This window comes from Hyperolius riggenbachi, chromosome 9 (genome assembly GCF_040937935.1).
Source record: "Hyperolius riggenbachi isolate aHypRig1 chromosome 9, aHypRig1.pri, whole genome shotgun sequence".
Taxonomy (NCBI): domain Eukaryota; kingdom Metazoa; phylum Chordata; class Amphibia; order Anura; family Hyperoliidae; genus Hyperolius; species Hyperolius riggenbachi.
Window position 1 is genome coordinate 97,218,676 of NC_090654.1, and position 19,496 is coordinate 97,238,171.

A 19,496-nucleotide genomic window follows, 5' to 3' on the forward strand; every position below is an offset into this window, starting at 1 on the left:
TCTCAGATCTGTTTCGCTTATGCGTGGGTCTCAGATCTGTTTCGCTTATGCGTGGGTCTCAGATCTGTTTCGCTTATGCGTGGGTCTCAGATCTGTTTCGCTTATGCGTGGGTCTCATCTGTTTCGCTTATGCGTGGGTCTCAGATCTGTTTCGCTTATGCGTGGGTCTCAGATCTGTTTCGCTTATGCGTTGGTCTCCGATCTGTTTCACTTATGCGTTGGTCTCAGATCTGTTTTGCATTTTTTCAGATCTGTTTTGCTTTGGCGTTTGTCTGATATGTTTTTCATGTGTTGCAGATCTGTTTTGCCTTTGCGTTGGGTTCAGATCTGTTTTGCCTTTTGATACAAAGGTGGAAGATTTCTGCTCTCTCCACCCATCGGTGTCAGGGAACAGATTGGATGAGTTATTAGTGGACTGGCTGAGCGGTCTCCTCTACACATTTCCACCATTCAACTTCACTCCCAAGGTGCTGAGAAAGATGGAGGTTGAAGGGCAACAGTGATATTCATAGGTCCCTGGTGGCTGAGAAGGGCATGGTTCCTTATCTGTTGTCTCTAGTCCTGAAAGGCCCATGGCATCTGGGAAAGACAAGACCTGTTAGTTCAGGGGTCAAATGTTCATCCTAATCTCCAGATGTAAAAGTTAATAGCCTGGGCATTGAGGAAAGAATCCTGGTAAGACTGGTTTTCTAAAGAGGTGGCATCTACTTTAGTTAACTGCAGAAAGATTTCCACAACGAGGAAATATGCAAAAATTCGGAACGCATATTCTTCCTGAAAGGAAAGGAATAATATACAGACGGATGACCTTAAGATTATTTTGGGAATTTTTACAGAGTGGAATTGATATGGGGCTGAAGGTAAGCACCCTAAGAGTCCACGTATCGGCTTTATTGGGTTTTCTTCATACACAATTGTCTAAGAAGATTTTTTGTTAAGTCTTATTTTCATTAGCGACATTCCAACCAATGCCAGAAAAATTAGTTACCCCTTGGGATTTATCTTTAGTTCTAAATTTCTTGACTTCTGATAAATTTGAACCTATTGCTCAGACCCCTTTAAAGAATCTAACATTAAAGGTAGCAATAACGTCAGCTAGAAGAATTGGGGATATTCAGGCATTATCCGTTAAGGACCTTTTTATATGGTTATTCATTCAGAATTGTGTTCAGACCTGACCTAGCCCATCTTCCAAAGATATCTTCAGCTTTTCATCGTTCACAGGAGATTGTTTTACCGTCTTCTTCTCCCAAGCCGCAGGATGTTAGAGGAGCAGTGAAACAGATTAATGTGAGAAGAGCTATCATAGTTTATTTAGAAAGGACAGCTCAGTGGAGAAGATCTAGCTATTTATTTGTATCATATATGGGAGCCTCAAAGGGATCGCAGGCATCAAAAAGCGCCATAGCTAGACGGGTTAAGGAGCTAGTAGGTTGGGCTTACAGGGAATCGCAGGAAATATTCCATACTAGAATTGCGACACATTCTACTCTATCCTTGGCAGCCTCTTGGGCAGAGAGGTCGTGAGCAAGCCTGAAACAGATATGTAAAGCAGCTACCTGGTCGTCACACACAACTTTTGTGAAACGCTACTGAGTTGAACTACTGTTAAGCCAGGTTCAGAGTTTCTTTTGGAAGAAAGTATTACAAGCCATCATCCCTCCCTAAGGAAAATTTCTCGCTGGTCTCAGCAGCAGCCATCCTGGAGGACGATGGGAGAAAGTCCCAGCTGCTTACCTGTAAGCCGTGTTTCGGCGAGTCCTCCAGGATGGCTCCTGAGTTCCCATCCCTATTGTAATATAGTTGCTAAGTTTGATTTATGTTAAAGGTGATGTACTCTTAATAACTGAGTTGGTGAGGGAGGAGGAGTCCTTATATAAGGGCGGGTTCTTTTAAATTGATTACTCTTACAGGTGTTTCCGTTCGGGGAGGGACAAGCAATGTCTCAGCAGCAGCCATCCTGGAGGACTCGCCGAAACACGGCTACAGGTAAGCAGCTGGGACTTTCCTCTTCTTGCCAATGTACCAAATAGAGCCAGGCTGACTGAGATAAGGCTTCTTACAGCAGAAACATTTGATTATATTGGAATGCTTTCAACACAGGATCAGGTTGTAGACTGCATAATAAACAAAGAGCAGTAGATAAATGCTATTTGATTTTATGGCTAACAATCCTGCTGTCTGTGTTGTTTTTGATGGAATATATAAAATCATCTCATCTTTTTGCAGTATGTGTTGCTATTATTGCGTAGGTGTTTATAATTCTGTGGTATTTTTCTTCCCCCACCCAACAGAATTCCTGGATGTGTAATTAAAACAACGTTGTGGACAGCTGCAATTGTCTCCACCTTTACCTGAAGAAGATACTCCTGTGCCCCAGTGCTCCCAAGCCACTAGTGATAGGACAGAGTACTGGAAGGAAATGGTCACTGAGCCTGATACTGGTATCATGTTTGTGTGGCACATTATGTGGCACATTATGTCAAATCAGCTGATGTAAAAGCAACAAATGAAACAGGTGAAGTATAGTAAATGATTGGCGGCTGTTCTATGCCCCAGTAGATTATTTTCTTTAAAAATGTAAAATGATATACCAGGAACATCACCTTCCTGATGCACCTCTGTCGCCATACAGCGTGTCCCTAAACCAGCATTCTCCAACCTACCTCATTTCACAGCACATATTCCTCAACCATTCCCTGCAGAAACAAATACATACACATTTGGTGTCCCTCTTGCACCCAACCTCTCTCCTACAGTGGCAATAAAAAGTGTGTGAACTCTTTGGAATTATATGGATTTCTGCACAAATTGCTCATAAAATGTGATCTGATCTTCATCTAAGTCACAACAATAGACAATCACAGTCTGCTTAAAGGATACCGAAGTGACATGATGAGATAGACATGTGTATGTACAGTGCCTAGCACACAAATAACTATGCTGTGCTCCTTTTTTTCTTTCTCGGTCTGAGAGAGTTACATATCAGGTATGTAAGTGGCTGACTCAGTCCTGACTAAGACAGGAAGTGACAGTGTGACCCTCACTGATACGAAATTCCAACTATAAAGCACTTTCCTAGCAGAAAATGTCTTCTGAGAGCAAGAAAGAGATAAAAAGGGAAATTTCTGATCAGTGAGGGTCACACTGTAGTCACTTCCTGTCTGAGTCAGCACTGAGTCAGCCACTTACATACCTGATATTTAACTCTTTCAGGCATAGAAAGAAAAAAAGTAACACAGCATAGTTATTTGTGTGCTAGGCACTGTACATACACATGTCTAACTGATGTCACATTTCACTTCGAGTATCCTTTAAGGTCATGCCACAGCATCTCAGTCAGGTTGAGGTCAGGACTCTGAGCCACTCCAGAAGGCATATTTTCTTCTGTTTAAGCCATTCTGGTGTTGATTTACTTCTATGCTTTGGGTAGTTGACCTGGTGCAACACCCATCTTCTGCTGAGCGTCAGCTAGTGAACAGATGGCCATAAGTTCTCCTGCAAAATGTCTTGATAAACTTGGGAATTCATTTTTCCTTTGATGATAGCAATCTGTCCAGGCCCTGACGCAGCAAAGCAGCTTCAAACATTGATTCCCCCACCACCATACTTCACAATTGGGATGAGGATTTGATGTTGGTGTGCTGTGCCTCTTTTCCTCCACACATTGTGCTTGATTCATAAAATGGTGCTAACTGTTAGCCCAGCTATTAGCCAGGCTTTTCGCGCGTTTTTTCGTGAAAAACTGGTTTCGCCCCAAAAAGAACAGTTATCGCGCGAAAAAATTGAAAACACTTTTCACAGTGTGCTAACAGTTAGCACCGTTTTGTGAATCAAGCCCATAGTGTTGTGTGTTTCTTCTAAACAACTTAACTTTGGTTTCATCTTTCCACAGATTATTTTGCCAGTACTGCTCTTTTGCAAACTTTAACCTCTTGAGGACCGCGGTGTTACCACCCCCAGTGACCAGGCCATTTTTTGTTGGGTTACTGCAGCTTTAAGGGCAAGCTGCTGGGCCGCACAACAAAGCACACAAGTGATCCCCCTCCTTTCTCCCCACCAACAGAGTTCTCTGTTGGTGGGGACTGATTGCCCCCGGTTGTTTTATTTATTTATTTTTGATAAATATTTACTTTATTATTATTTTTATTAAATGTTACTATTTTTTTTTATTTATTTTGTTATTCAGCCTATGACAGTTGATCACTCCCTAGCCTATGGAGGGGACAGCCGTGTCACACGGGTGTCCCCAGTACAGCACTGCTGCAGGTCGCAGGCCTGTACACAGTTATTAGACGACGGTTTTGCCGTCTAACAGTCTCCGAGCGGCGATCGCCGCTGGGAGACTGAAGGCCGAGCGAAGCTCCGCCTTTAAAGCAGGAGATGCGCTCGCAGCCTGCGCACACTCTCCTGCTAGCCCCATAGAAGGCCGTTCACTCCAATCTTTAAAGAAAGGCCATGCCTAGGGAGAGTAGCAGCAGTGCTGAACGTTCTCCATTGATGGACAATTTGCCTAATCGTGGACTGATGAACAGCAAGGCTTTTGGAGATACTTTTATAACCCTTTCCAGCTTTATGCAAGTCAACAATTCTTAATCGTAGGTCTTCTGAGTACTCTTTTGTGCGAGGCATCATTCACATCAGGTAATGCTTCTTGGGAGAAGCAAACCCAAAGCTGGTGTGGGTTTGTTATAGGACTGGACAGCTATAACCAACACCTCCAATCTCATCTCATTGGACTCCAGCTGGCTAACACCTCACTCCAATTAGCTCTTGGAGATGTCATTTATCTAGGGGTTCACATACCTTTTCCACCTGCACTGTGAATCTTTACATGGTGTGTTCAATATAACCTGGAAACATTTAATTATTTGTGTGGTATTAGTTTAACCACTTCAGCCTTCAGCTGTTTTTCACCTTATGCATCCGAGCAATTTTCACCTCCCATTCATTCGCCAATAACTTTATCACTAATTATCACAATTACCGTATTTTTCGGACCAAAAGAGGGGGGAAAAAGTTGGTGCGTCTTATAGTCCGAATGTACCTGTGGCAAATGGGATTTCTTATTATCGTGGAGGAGCCACGGCTTGTCCGGTAAGGTGGGGAGGCAAAGGAGTCTCGGCAGACCTTCTCATCTGCTGCAGAGCCACAGCAGTTCATACTGCATCGGACAGGATCTTCGTACCCGCGGCAACTGCAAAAGCACACCGCCATTTCAAGTCTAGCTGGGGGTCCGGACTTCCTCAAACAAGATGTCATACAGTTCTCCCAATCTCCGTGAGTGACTACTGATGCAGTCTGCTGCGGGTCCGGACTTCCGCAAACACGATGTCTCACACTTCTGCCCATCTCCGTGACTGACTGAAGATGCCGCTGATTGGCTTCCGATAGCCCTGCCGGCGGGGCGAAGGCACCGCTCCTGAACCACGGAAGGGGGATTGTGATTGGTTCAGGAGCGGTGCCTACGTCACGTCAGCAGGGCTATCAGCGCCAATCAGCGGCATCTGCAGTCACTCATGGAGATGGGCAGAAGTGTGTGACATCGTGTTTGCGGAAGTCCGGACCCGCAGCAGACTGCATCAGTAGTCACTCACGGAGATGGGGAGAAGTGTGTGACATCTTGTATGAGGAAGTCCGGACCCGCAGCGAGACTTGAAATGGCGGTGTGCTTTTGCAGTTGCCACGGGTACACATCGGCACTCATCAAGCCGGGCAGACGATCCCCGCATAAGAAATCCGCAATACCCAGAGGCTCTTCCCTCCTCCCCCAGGGACGCATACAAGACAGAAACTCCTCATCTCCTGGAGACCCCAAGCACCAGAGAGCGGCATGAAGCACTGCATCATGGGACTGGGCCACCAAGCTGGTGAGGGGGTCTGCACGGGGTTGCTGGGCACGTGTCTCGGGGGAGGGGCTGTGCTGCCATTCTGCAATTTCACTGCTTATCACAATCTAGAGAGATCTACAGGAGGTGGCAGTGGTACATCAGGAGTTTATATTTAGATTTATATTGCTGAACCTTAGTGGGGGGGGGTTACAATACAAGTTTATCTTTGGTTTTACATTGTTGCACCTCAGTGGGGGGTTTTCACTTGATGCTGCTATTTGTGTCTGAAGCTCCGCAAGGTGCTCCTGGACCAAGGATGCACCAGGTTTAGTATATTTTATTTTTCCTTGATTCTGTCCCTCTAAACCTGGGTGCGTCTTATAGTCCGAAAAATACGGTAATTGATCTATATTTTTTTTCCGCCACCAATTAGGCTTTCTTTGGGTGGTACATTTTGTGAAGAATCATTACGCATAGTGGCGTAGTGGTTAGCTCTCTCGCCTTGCAGCGCTGGGTCCCTGGTTCGAATCCCAGCCAGGGCACTATCTGCAAAGAGTTTGTATGTTCTCTCCGTGTCTGCGTGGGTTTCCTCCGGGCACTCCGGTTTCCTCCCACATTCCAAAAAACATACGGATAAGTTAAAGTGAACCTTAAGCCAGAAAAAAAAAAGTTTTACTCACCTGGGGCTTCTACCAGCCCCCTACAGCAGTCCTGTGCCCTCGCAGCCACTCACTAATCCTCTGGTCCCTTGCTGCCAGCTAGTTCCGTTTTTGCCGACAGGCCCGTCAGGACTGGCCACGTGTAGCTTTTCCGCATTCCCGATTGTAATTAGCGCTATTGCGGACCGCAACGCGTTCAAAAATACGCGTTGCCGCATTACGCACGCATAGATATGCGGCAACACGTATTTTTGTACGCGTTGCGGCCTGCAATAGCGCTAATTACAGTCGGGAATGCGGAAAAAGCTACGCCTGGCCAGTCCTGAAGGGCCAGTCAGCAAAAACGAAACTAGCTGGCAGCAGGGGACCAGAGGATTAGTGAGTGGCTGCGAGGGCACAGGACTGCTGTAGGGGGCTGGTAGAAGCCCCAGGTGAGTAAAACTTTTTTTTTTCTGGCTTAAAAATTGGCCCTAGACTACAGTACTTACACTACATAATATAGACATATGGCAATGGTAGGGATTAGATTGTGAGCTCCTTTGAGGGACAGTTAGTAACAAAATATATATATATATATATATATATATATATATATATATATATATATATATATATATATATATGTGTGTATATATATATATATATATATATATATATATATATATATGTGTGTATATATATATATATATATATACATATATACACTGTACAGCACAGCGTAATATGTCGGCGCTATATAAATACTAAATAATAATAATAAAAATAGAAAAAAATTACATTTTTCTGTTTTCGGCCATCATAGCTTTAACCACTTCGTTTTATCTGGACGCATATATCCGTCCAGATAGACTGTGCAGCTCCTGCTGCCTGAGGCGTGCTCCCGCTGCCTGCCATTAGCCCCCCGTTCAGTGAATGGAAGAATAGTTCCCACCGATCTAAGTCCCCCGCAGAAAAACCGACGGTCTCGTATCAGAGACCGCAGTTTTTCTGCAAAAAAAAAAAAGTTCCCCCGTCCTCTTTCTAGTTCCTGGAAGCGTGATCATACGCTTCCAGGACTTTTTTGACTGTGGCCATCTTGTGGCCAAATAGTAAACTGCACCCACATACATTTTTTATTAAATAATTACATTACTTTACATTTAAAATTAGCGGTTTACCTCCCACACCAGAAATTAACCAAACACTTTTTTTAATAAAAAATAAATTAAAAAATTTACAATAAACAAAAAACATAAATATTTACCTAAAGGTTTTTTTTAAATAAAATATCGGTGCCATAAATTGTGATAGGGACATAATTTACATAAGTGGGACAAATCAGCAAATAAAATACATGGGTTTTAATTACGGTAGTATTAATTTTAAACTATAATGGCCAAAATCTGAGAAATAATAATTTTTTTTTTTCATTTCTTAATCTTCCTGTTAAAACGAATTTAGAAAAAAAAAATTCTTAGCAAAATGTACCACCCAAAGAAAGCCTAATTAGTGGCGGAAAAAAGAAGATATAGATCAATTGTGATAATCAGTGATAAAGTTATTGGTGAATGAATGAGAGGTGAAAGTTGCTCAGATGCATAAAGTGAACAACACTGTGGGCTGAAGTGGTTAAAATATTACATGCTACCATAATTAAAACCTTACATTTTATTTGCCCATTTGTCCTGGTTATTACACCATTTAATTATTCCCCTATCACAATGTATGGCGCCAATATTTTATTTGCAAATAAAGGTGCATTTTTCAGTTTTGCGTCTATCACTATTTACAAGCTTATAATTTAAAAAAATATTAGTAATATACCCTCTTGACATGCCTATAAAAATCTTCAGACCCTTAGGTAACTTTTTTTTTTTTATCCCATCCTGTAAGCGAGCGCGCCCGCTTACAGGAAGTATAAGGAGGATGTGATTTTCGTTATTTTTTTTATTTTTTTTTTTTAGTTCAGAAAGACACTGGCTTCTCATATAAGCTGTCGGTCTTTCTAACGGAGACTGACGGTGGCACGGGAGCATGCGCGCTCACGATCGGCTGCCAAAAGGCATAAGATGGTTAAGCAGACTGTGATTGTCTATTGTGACGTAGATGAAGATTAGATCACATTTTATAACCAATTTGTGCAGAAATCCATATAATTCCAAAGGGCTTTCATACTTTTTATTACTACTGTATATGATCTACATTTTTACCAAAGTGACCCTATTACACCAATGCTGACTTATCGCCATCCATACGTCCACAGTAATTTGTACAGCCATGTGGTGATTGTCCTGCAGAAACCTCAACAGCAACCTATTTACCAACATACAATGCAGGCTTCTTTTTTCCCATCTCTACTGTTAATTGTGCCATAAATCCATTTTTTTTAGGGCTCATGCCTCAGTACACAGGGGAAATGTTAGTGAAAGCTGTCATGCTTTTTTTTTTTTTTTTGCATAAATATATTCTGGCTAGCTTTGACAATTATTCTCTTATCACCCATATTGGGTGGGATTACTTCCTGGAAATCCAGGGTACTTTATAAGGACTTTCCACAAGCTAGATCTGGGGCCATTTTTTTCATCGTCTTGCCATTTTTGGCCTCATTAGCACCATTGCTAGATGCTTTTTTTTTGTTGTTGTGTTGGGATGGTATTTATAGTTCTATTGCAGTGTACATCTGCTAGCAGTGATTTAGTTCTACTGTATGTATACATTGTCCCATGGCACAGTATGTCCCTTGTCTTGTGATTGCAAACACTTATTACTGGCAGAAACACAAGAGAAGTGCGCTCTCTATGTATCTGTGGCTGCCGGTGAGATACATAGAGTGTGCACGTCTCTTGCACAGACTGGCCGCTACTGGCAGAACTCACGGGACCCAGTACCGGCTATACAGAAGGCTGAGGATGGCAGCGTGGGAGCAATCAAGAGGTATGTATAACATTTTTCTTTTATCGTCTCTGGTTTCCTTTAACCCTCCTGGCGGTATGAAAAATTCCGCCAGGAGGCAGCGCAGCAGTTTTTTTTTTGTTGTTTTTTTTAAATCATGTAGCGAGCCCAGGGCTCGCTACATGATAGCCGCTGCTCAGCGGCATCCCCCCGCCCGCTTCGATTGCCTTCGGCGATCTCCGATCAGGAAATCCCGTTCAAAGAACGGGATTTCCTCGAGGGCTTCCCCCGTCGGGGAATGGCGACGGGGCGGGATGACGTCACCGACGTCGGGACGTCATTGGGAGTCCCGATCCACCCCTCGGCGCTGCCTGGCACTGATTGGCCAGGCATCGCACGGGGTCTGGGGGGGAGGCGCGCCGCAACGGATAGCGGTGATCGGGCGCGGGGCGGCGGCGATCGGTGTGCTGGCACAGCTAGCAAAGTGCTAGCTGCGTCCAGCAAAAAAAAAAATTATGTAAATCGGCTCAGCAGGGCCTGAGCGGCACCCTCCGGCGGCTTACCCCGTGTCACACACGGGGTTACCGCTAAGGAGGTTAAAGGAGTTATCAAGACAACTGCAATGAAAATAAGGGCTACTTACCCAGGGCTTCCTCCAGCCCCAAGCTCCCAGCACGTCCCTTGCCGCAGCTCTCCTCGCAGCCATTCGCCCGCTTTGCCTCCCAGTGATGACATCAGGCCGACCTGGAGGTCGGCCTGTACTGCGCCTGCACGAGCGGCGCTGTCAATCACCACCACGTGGACCGGAGCGTACTGTGCAGGTGCAGTAGTTCTGCCCCTGCGCGGTATGCTCCGGTCCAGAGCTGCGGCGAGGGATGTGCTGGGAGCTTGGGCCTGGAGGAAGCCCCAGGTAAGTAGCCCTTATTTTCATTACAGGTGCCTGATAACTCCATTAAGTTGAATTGGACACTAGGCAAAAAAGCAGCTTTTGCCCACTGCTGATGGTCACCTGGATTTTTTAGTAAGATTTGGTTGGGACTAGCATCTACTAGACCTCTAGACTTTCTCCAGGTTCTAGGCAACTGCCTAAGGTTTCCTTGTGGTGTCCAGCTCTGATTACTGGCACTGCATTTTTGAGAATTGATATAATTATGATTTAATATATAAATACTCAGTTGTACAGCATGTGCTGGTTGTGTGTGTGTGTGTGGTGTTTTTTTTTTTTTTTTTGTACTCCTCCCCCCAACACCACAAATCTATTTTTTTTTTTTTTTTTAGGGCACATGTTTAGGAGGGGAATGTCAATGGGAACTTTAATGCTTTGTTTGCATAAATAAGACTGAAAACCTGTTTATTTTCTGCATCACTGAAGAACATAGGAGAGATCCAGCAATTTTCACTAGCTGATGTTAGGCCACCAAACATTGCATTGTGGTACTGGGCTATATCACAGCATTATAGCCTCAATATAGTGAATTACACTTTCTTTCACAGGGATTAGTATGCACAAAACTTGGAAGAAGTATACTTTTAAAGGGAATATCTGAGTTGCAAAAAAAAAAAAACAATTACATTCACTTACCTGGGGCTTCCTCCAGTCCCTAGCGGCAGCTATGTCCCTCACTGCAGCTCTGCTCTCAGCCGCCGGGCCCAGAGGCCGACTTCGCCAGGTCGTCGCGAGGTTGGGCTCTGCACCATCGAGGACTGGGAGTCAGCGGCTGAGAGCAGAACTGCGGCGAGGGACATAGCGGCTGCTAGGGGCTGGAGGAACACAGTTTTATTAATTTTTTTACATTTATGTATGTTTGTTACATGTGATACTAGAATGCTGATTGTTTGATAAAATCTTTTATAACTATTAATCCTACATTGCTGTTATACTCCACAGCACCTATTACTCAAAAAAGGCAAACCTCGGTACAGTTTAGCTGATATTACTGTGTACTGATAAATACACTTTGGGGGGGTAAGAGCTGCCTGATTTTATCTAAGAACAGGAGCTTTGTTTAGGTAATATGTAAGCAATGGTAAACCCAACACTTAACTATAACCAAAACTGACCAGAACTAGGTTTATTTTCTTGAGTACTGCCTCATCTTTCTCGCCAGTAGCTGCTGTCACATGAAGATTCTAAAAATCTCACTGAAGATGTTAAAATCTGCAGTGTTTCTATAATGCTGGGAATACACGGTTCGTTTTTTAGGTGATTAGATGGTTCGATAGATCATTTCCGACATGCCTGATCTCCCTTCTGATTCCTTCGTCACTCGATTTCTGATAGAAGTGAATGGAAAAAGATAAGAACGAGCGGAAGATAAGAGAATTGACTGCAGAATAGGCGAGCGAAAACAATCGAGAGGAGAAACAATCGAGGAGATGATTCAGGAGTAGCAATGCTGCAGCAGGATGTGCTCCTTAGCAACCAAGGGGCAGACTGCTGTAACGAGAAAGGGAATAGGAGTGCAGCTAAGGCTAGACAGGTACTGGTGGTAGGGGATTCAATTATTAGGCGCACAGATAGGGTAATCTGTCGAAGAAACCATGAATGCCGTACAGTCTGTTGCCTCCCGGGTGCTCGGGTTCGGCATGTAGCGGAAAGAATTGACAGATTATTGGGTGGGGCTGGGGAAGACCCAGCTGTCATGGTACACATTGACACCAATGACAAAGTTAGTGGGAGATGGAAGGTCCTCAAAAATGATTTTCAGGTACTTAGAGATAAACTTAAAGCAAGGACCTCCAAGGTGGTGTTCTCTGAAATACTGCCAGTGCCACGCGCTACATCTGAGAGACAGAGGGAGCTTAGGGAGTTAAATAAGTGGCTGAGAAATTGGTGTAGGAAGGAAGGGTTTGGGTTCCTGGAGAACTGGGCAGACTTTGCAGTCGGCTACAGGTTCTACAGCAGGGATGGGCTGCACCTTAATGGGGAGGGTGCAGCTGCATTGGGGGAGAAGATGGCTAAACGGTTGGAGGAGATTTTAAACTAGGATCTGGGGGGAGGCGGGAGGATAAAGTCTCAATATGTAGACAAGATAAGGTAAAAAGACAGTGGGAGCCTAACATTATGGGGGGTGGAGAGGGGGGTGGGGACAGTGTAAAGATTGAGGTTGGTAAAACTTCAAGTAGCCCATTTCATGTAAACAAAATTGGTAAATGTGTTGGTAAAAATATAAAGTGCATGGTAACCAATGCTCGGAGCCTTGCAAATAAAATAGACGAACTAGAGTTCATTCTGAATGACAAAGGCTATGACATTGTGGGAATAACCGAGACATGGATGGATGAAAGCCATGACTGGATAGCTAATTTAAAAGGATACAATGTGTTTAGGAGGGATAGAACAGGGAAAAAAGGTGGAGGGGTTTGTCTTTGTTAAGAATTCTTTTACAGCTGTCCTCAACGATGAGATGGAGGAAGATTGCGAAGATGTGGAGTCCGTTTGGGTAAATATTCATGGTGGAAATAAAAGTTGCCAATTGCTTATTGGGGTATGCTACAGACCACCTTTTATTAATGAAGCTGCAGAACTGCGATTACTACAGCAGATTGAAAAAGCTGCAAGTAAAAATGAGGTCATAATTATGGGCGACTTCAACTTTCCAGACATTGACTGGGGTATTGAGGCTACCCATTCTGGTAAAAGCAGCAGATTTCTGGCAGCACTACAGGACAATTACTTGACTCAAATGGTAACGGAACCAACTAGGGGGAATGCGTTACTGGATCTGATCATTTCTAATAGACCAGATAATGTATCAAATGTGCAGGTTTAAGAACATTGGGAAATAGTGATCACAACATAACGTTTGATCTGGTGACTGATAGGCCACGGGGCAGCGGGACCACTAAAACTATGAATTTTAGAAAAGCAAAGTTCAATCAAATTAGGCAGGCACTAAGTTTGGTGAACTGGGATAATGTACTACAAGGGAAGGACACTGAAGGGAAATGGCAAGCTTTAAAACGTATTCTCAATCAATATTGTAGTATGTATATCCCATATGGAAACAAAATGTCTAGGAATAAAAAAAGGCCTCTATGGATGAATAGAAAGGCTAGGGATAAAATGAAGAGGAAAAAGAATGCCTATAAGGTCCTAAAACAGGAGGGGACTGAGGCTGCACTAAGCAATTATAAGGAGTGCAATAAAAATTGTAAAAAAAGAAATTAGGCTGGCAAAGATCGAAGCTGAAAATCAAATCGCTAGGGATATCAAATCTAACCCAAAAAAGTTTTACAAGTACATCAACTCTAAAAAAAGAAAGGTTGACTGTATAGGAATCCTAAAGGATGAGGGTGGGAACTCAATGGTGGAGGACCAAGGTAAGGCAGAGTTATTAAATGCTTTCTTTGCTTCTGTCTTCACAAAGGAAACAGCACTGTTGCAAATTACAGAGGCAGAAGAGTCTCAATCTTCTAACTGTAATATTAAATACTTAACGCAGGAAGAAGTAAAGGCAAGACTAAATAAATTAAAAATAGACAAGGCACCTGGCCCGGATGGCATGCATCCTCGGGTCCTAAGAGAATTAAGTTCAGTTATAGCTAAGCCCCTTTATCTTATCTTTTGTGACTCTCTTGCAACTCGCAGAGTCCCAGTGGATTGGCGTACAGCCCACGTTTCCCCATTATTTAAGAAGGGCAAAAAATCTGATCCAGGAAATTATAGACCTGTAAGCTTAACATCAGTTGTATGCAAACTATTTGAGGGGTTACTAAGAGATACTATACATGACTTCATAGTAGAAAATAATCTTATTTCTCAGCATCAACATGGGTTTACTAAAGACAGGTCCTGTTTGACTAACATGCTCAGCTTTTATGAGGTAGTGAATGCTAATATGGATATTGGGAATGCTGTAGATGTGATATACTTGGACTTTGCAAAGGCCTTCGACACTGTTCCCCACAGAAGTCTGGTGCAAAAGTTGAGGATGCAAGGACTGGGGAAGAGTTTGTGTGCATGGATAGGGAACTGGCTAATGGACAGAAAACAAAGAGTTGTGGTCAATGGATCGTACTCAAAATGGGAGACTGTTAGCAGTGGGGTCCCACAGGGGTCTGTACTGGGTCCAGTGCTCTTCAATTTATTTATTAATGACCTAGTAGATGCAGTAGTGAGCAATGTTGCTATTTTTGCAGATGATACAAAATTGTGCAGAATCATCAACTCTCAGGAAGATAGTGTCATATTGCAACAGGATCTGGATAGGATGGCTATATGGGCACATACATGGCAGATGAAATTCAATGTTGACAAATGTAAAGTCATGCATTTTGGTCGTACCAATGGTCTAGCACCATACAAAATAAATGGGATACAGTTGGGAACATTAAACTTGGAGAAGGACTTAGGAGTACTCATCGACAACAAGTTAAATAATCATACTCAATGCCAAGCCGCTGCAGCTAAAGCGAACAAAATTTTGGGATGCATTAAAAGGGAAATAAAAACTCGAGATGCTAGCATAATATTGCCCCTGTTTAACTCTCTAGTAAGGCCACATCTGGAATATGGAATTCAGTTCTGGGCACCACATTACAAAAAAGATATTGCAGTTTTAGAGCAGGTACAGAGACGACCTACAAAATTGATACGTGGGATGGAAGGTCTCGCTTACCAAGAAAGGTTAGATAAACTGGGTTTATTTAGTCTAGAGAAAAGACGCCTTAGAGGAGATCTAATTAACATGTATAAATACATCAGAGGGCAATATAATAGCTTGGCGGATGAGCTTTTTGTCCCTAGGCCTTCTCAAAGGACTAGAGGACATGAGATGCGCATGGAGGAAAAACGTTTTAGCCATTTATTTAGGAAAGGGTTCTTTACAGTAAGAGTGATTAAGATGTGGAATGCATTGCCACAGGAAGTCGTTATGGCAAACTCTATACCTGCATTTAAAGGGGGCTTAGATGCTTTCCTTGCGTTGAAAGACATCCATGGCTACAATTACTGGGTTATGCCTAATGATGTTGATCCAGGGATTTTATCTGATTGCCATCTGGAGTCGGGAAGGAATTTTTCCCTTTTGGGGCTAATTGGACCATGCCTTGTGGGGGTTTTTTCGCCTTCCTCTGGATCAACAGGGGTATGTGGGGGACGGGCTGGAGATGTACTTTGTACTGGTTGAACTCGATGGACGTATGTCTTTTTTCAACCAAAATAACTATGTAACTATGTAAACGCACTGCAAAAACCAACAGTGTATTCCCAGCATAAATAAGACACCCATCTCCATATGCTAGAATCTGCAGGATTTCTATAAGACACCCATCTCCATATGCTAGAATCTGCAGGATTTCTATAAGACACCCATCTCCATATGCTAGAATCTGCAGGATTTCTATAAGACACCCATCTCCATATGCTAGAATCTGCAGGATTTCTGTAAGAAAGATTTTTGCTTCAGATTCTTTAAATTAAATGTATCTAGTACAGGTGTGCGGTGACATCTGAACATGAATGCGGTTGTGCTTTTCATTTAAGGCTCCGGACCATATGGTGAAGATGAAGTGGTCTCACTGTCAAAGGCATATCCTTAACTTTGAGCTCCCGCTGTGTGACTTCACAGGAGTGATGGACAATAACACTGACTGTCTACTTGTCTATCCTGAATCTGTTTGCAAAGCTTTGTCCCTGTGATAAAGAGTCTGCCCCCTTCCCCCAAAATAAATAAATAAATACAGGATTCATAATATATAGTTGTACAGTTACATGTCACAAACACATGCAAAACGCCAAATATCTATTTAAAAAAAGAAAAACTTTCACAACTCTTGCCAATACAATTAACAGTACAACCAGTACCCACAGCAATGTCCCCTGTAGGCATTCTTCAGGAGAGATGGTGGTACGTATGCTGGTAGTGTGCCATTGCAGAAGAGGCCACAGCATGTGCAGAAGCTCTTCAAATGAAGCAAGCCCAATACAGCCCAAGAGAATCCACAGGCTGTGGTCGGAGATACAGCGGTGGCTCACTGAGATTCCAGTACCTCAAATGCTGGCAGTTGGCATTCTGCAGAGAAGAGAAATCCTTGCACAAAGGGAACAGGTGTAGAGGGACATCACTGCAGCTACACACCCCTTGGTTTCTGCTACAAGGAAATAGTACATTCTTTTGTACTACTAGAATTCATTTCAAATGGAATCCTCTTACGCGGAATTCACAGTGGTCAGTTGCAGCCAGTGGCGTAGCTAAGGAGATGTGGGCCCTGATGCAAGTTTTACAATGGGGCCCCCCAAGCACTCTATACATAACAATTGGTGATACGCACGCAAAACCTGCCAATGGCAACTACTGTGTCAGAGGTGCAAGAAGAGGATGGGGAACAGTTTGTTAATGATTACCACTGTTCAAATTATCTATAGAAGTGATTATTATGAGCACAGGACCAATAGAGAGCTAATACTATAGTTGAGGGAGGGCCATTTGGGGCCCCTCTGGCCCAAGGGCCCCGATGCGGTCGCTACCCCTGCAACCCCTATTGCTACGCCCCTGGTTGCAGCATAACGCATGCATTATATTGAGTGAACTACAATGGAGACTGAACACAGACTTTAATATAAAGTCTGCATGCAGCAAGTTAGAATAACGCGATCTGTTACAACTCAGTACTGTGAACAGGCCCGTAGAATTGACATGCAGAATTATTCTGGAATGCAGCGGAGCACTGTGAACTAGCCTTTATATATCTATAGTACTGAAAGGATGTCACGTGGTCTGCAAGGATGTCACATGGCCTGCTTTTGTTACCTGAAAAATCACAATCTACCATACCAAAACTTCTTCAAAGGGTCAAGTTACAATGCATGATTTTCAGCTTTACATACATGACTGTAAACTAAACCTTTGTATGAGCATTAATGTCTAACAAAGCTTTAGAGACCTTCTGCACTGGATGTTGTAGACTTGACATACAGCCAAATCTTGCCTATTACTTCTGAATATAGTCATCTTTGTTATGTTAAAGAATTTTTTTTAGCAAGTCTTTTAACAAGTTTTATGGAGTGTTGAAGATTGCAGTTTTTTTCTAATAAGAAATAAAGAGAAATGATAGATGCAGTGTATGTTACATTTACCAATGTTTTCATGTAATGGAGAACACAAGTCCTCCTGCATACTTGGCGTGTTGGTAGCCGCTTGTTGAATGGTTGCACAGTGGCTACACTGTACAGGAAGTGAAGAGAGCCTGTCAGTATGATTCTCCCCTTCTGCGCTACACTGCAGATTTTGTGGCCTGCACACGAATTTTCAGCGCACACATAGCACCGAACCATAGTGACGCATACCGTTGCTACGGGAAGGGGAGCTGACAGCACGGGATGCATTAGATGTATGCATGCAGCTGAACCCATAAAATATTCATATATCTTCCAACAGCCCTTTCTGTGCGTATGTGAGGAATTGGCATGGGAGACTTGGGCGCAGGATACAGCCGGTATATGGCTGATCCTGCTGCTGCACTCGTCCCGGCCGTGTTAAATACTATTCCCCCTCCAGGCCGCCATGGATGGTGGGGAATTAAATAATTTGGCTTCCAGCAATTGCTGGAAGCCGAATTATTGTGTTTTTAAAAGTAACTTCAGCTCAGTCTTCTGATGGCGCCGAAGATACTCCCTGTGCGCCCAAGTCTCCTGCGCTGGATTCACTGTGTTCGCTTTCTGTGGCCACATGTGACTCGGGTGAGAGTCTTGACATTTGATGGCAGAGAATTTAGAATAAGTGAAGGCCAGCTTTGTAGGATAACTTCTGTTCTCAAATAATCTCCAGCCCCAGAGAACCTCATTGGATGTGTGATATCACCTGCTGCACGTTTCACTAAAGGAATTGTATTGTTTTTCTTTATGCATATTTAGATTTGTGCTAAATATGTTTTTCTAGAAATTTTTTTAAATAGAAATTAAACATTTAGGTTCTATTTATGTTTTCTTCTTTTTTACACATTGTTTGTACTTCACTTGTATCTGCTTTTAGGAGGGTTTTGTGAGCAGAAGAGTGCTGAGAATTTTGCTTTACTATCCTCTGTGAGACTTCATAGTGACCGTTGCAGTCCCTATGACAGCAGGAACACAACAGATTGGGAAAGTGGTGTTACATGTTACCCGCACATCGAGTCTCATACAGTAAAGCGTAGTCAATGAAAAGTATGCTTCACTAACTGTTAAAGTGGTCGGAAACTCTGACATAAGATTCAATAAAAATGTGTTTTCATACTTTTATTATTCATACAGTTATCATATTTGCTTTTGTGCATAATTAATATTGTCTGTCTACAAATTGCAAGTTTCCAAAGTGTAGTTTTTCTTACCCTGAAAGCTGCCATTGCATTCTTTTCTAACTGCTTTTTAACCACTTGAGGACCTAGGGCTTTCTACCCCTTAAGGACCGGCCACTTTTTTTTCCATTCAGACCACTGCAGCTTTCACGGTTTATTGCTCGCTCATACAACCTACCACCTAAATGAATTTTGGCTCCTTTTCTTGTCACTAATAAAGCTTTCTTTTGGTGCTATTTGATTGCTCCTGCGATTTTTACTTTTTATTATATTCATCAAAAAAGACATGAATTTTGCAAAAAAATGATTTTTTTTTTTAACTTTCTGTGCTGACATTTTTCAAATAAAGTAAAATTTCTGTATACATGCAGCGCGAAAAATGTGGACAAACATGTTTTGGATAAAAAAAACCCATTCAGTGTATATTTATTGGTTTGGGTAAAAGTTATAGCGTTTACAAACTATGGTGCAAAAAGTGAATTTTCCCATTTTCAAGCATCTCTGACTTTTCTGACCACCTGTCATGTTTCATGAGGGACTAGAATTCCAGGATAGTATAAATACCCCCCAAATGACCCCATTTTGGAAAGAAGACATCCCAAAGTATTCACTGAGAGGCATAATGAGTTCATAGAAGATATTATTTTTTGTCACAAGTAAGCAGAAAATGACACTTTGTGACCAAAAAAAAAAAAAAAAAAAAGTTTCCATTTCTTCTAACTTGCGACAAAAAAAAATGAAATCTGCCACGGACTCACCATGCCCCTCTCTGAATACCTTGAAGGGTCTACTTTCCAAAATGGGTCATTTGTGGGGTGTGTTTACTGTCCTGACATTTTGGGGGGTGCTAAATTGTAAG

General features: G+C 42.8%; 1 protein-coding gene across 1 annotated transcript in view; it reads left to right on the plus strand.

Moving 5' to 3' along the window:
* TARS2 (threonyl-tRNA synthetase 2, mitochondrial) overlaps positions 1 to 19,496 on the plus strand; it is a 203,631-nt gene that overhangs the window by 57,343 nt on the left and 126,792 nt on the right. The window contains exon 3 of the mRNA XM_068253237.1: positions 2,295 to 2,518. Within this exon, the coding sequence (XP_068109338.1) occupies positions 2,510 to 2,518 (9 nt within the window). The 5' untranslated portion in view covers positions 2,295 to 2,509. The remainder of the gene's footprint in view (positions 1 to 2,294; positions 2,519 to 19,496) is intronic.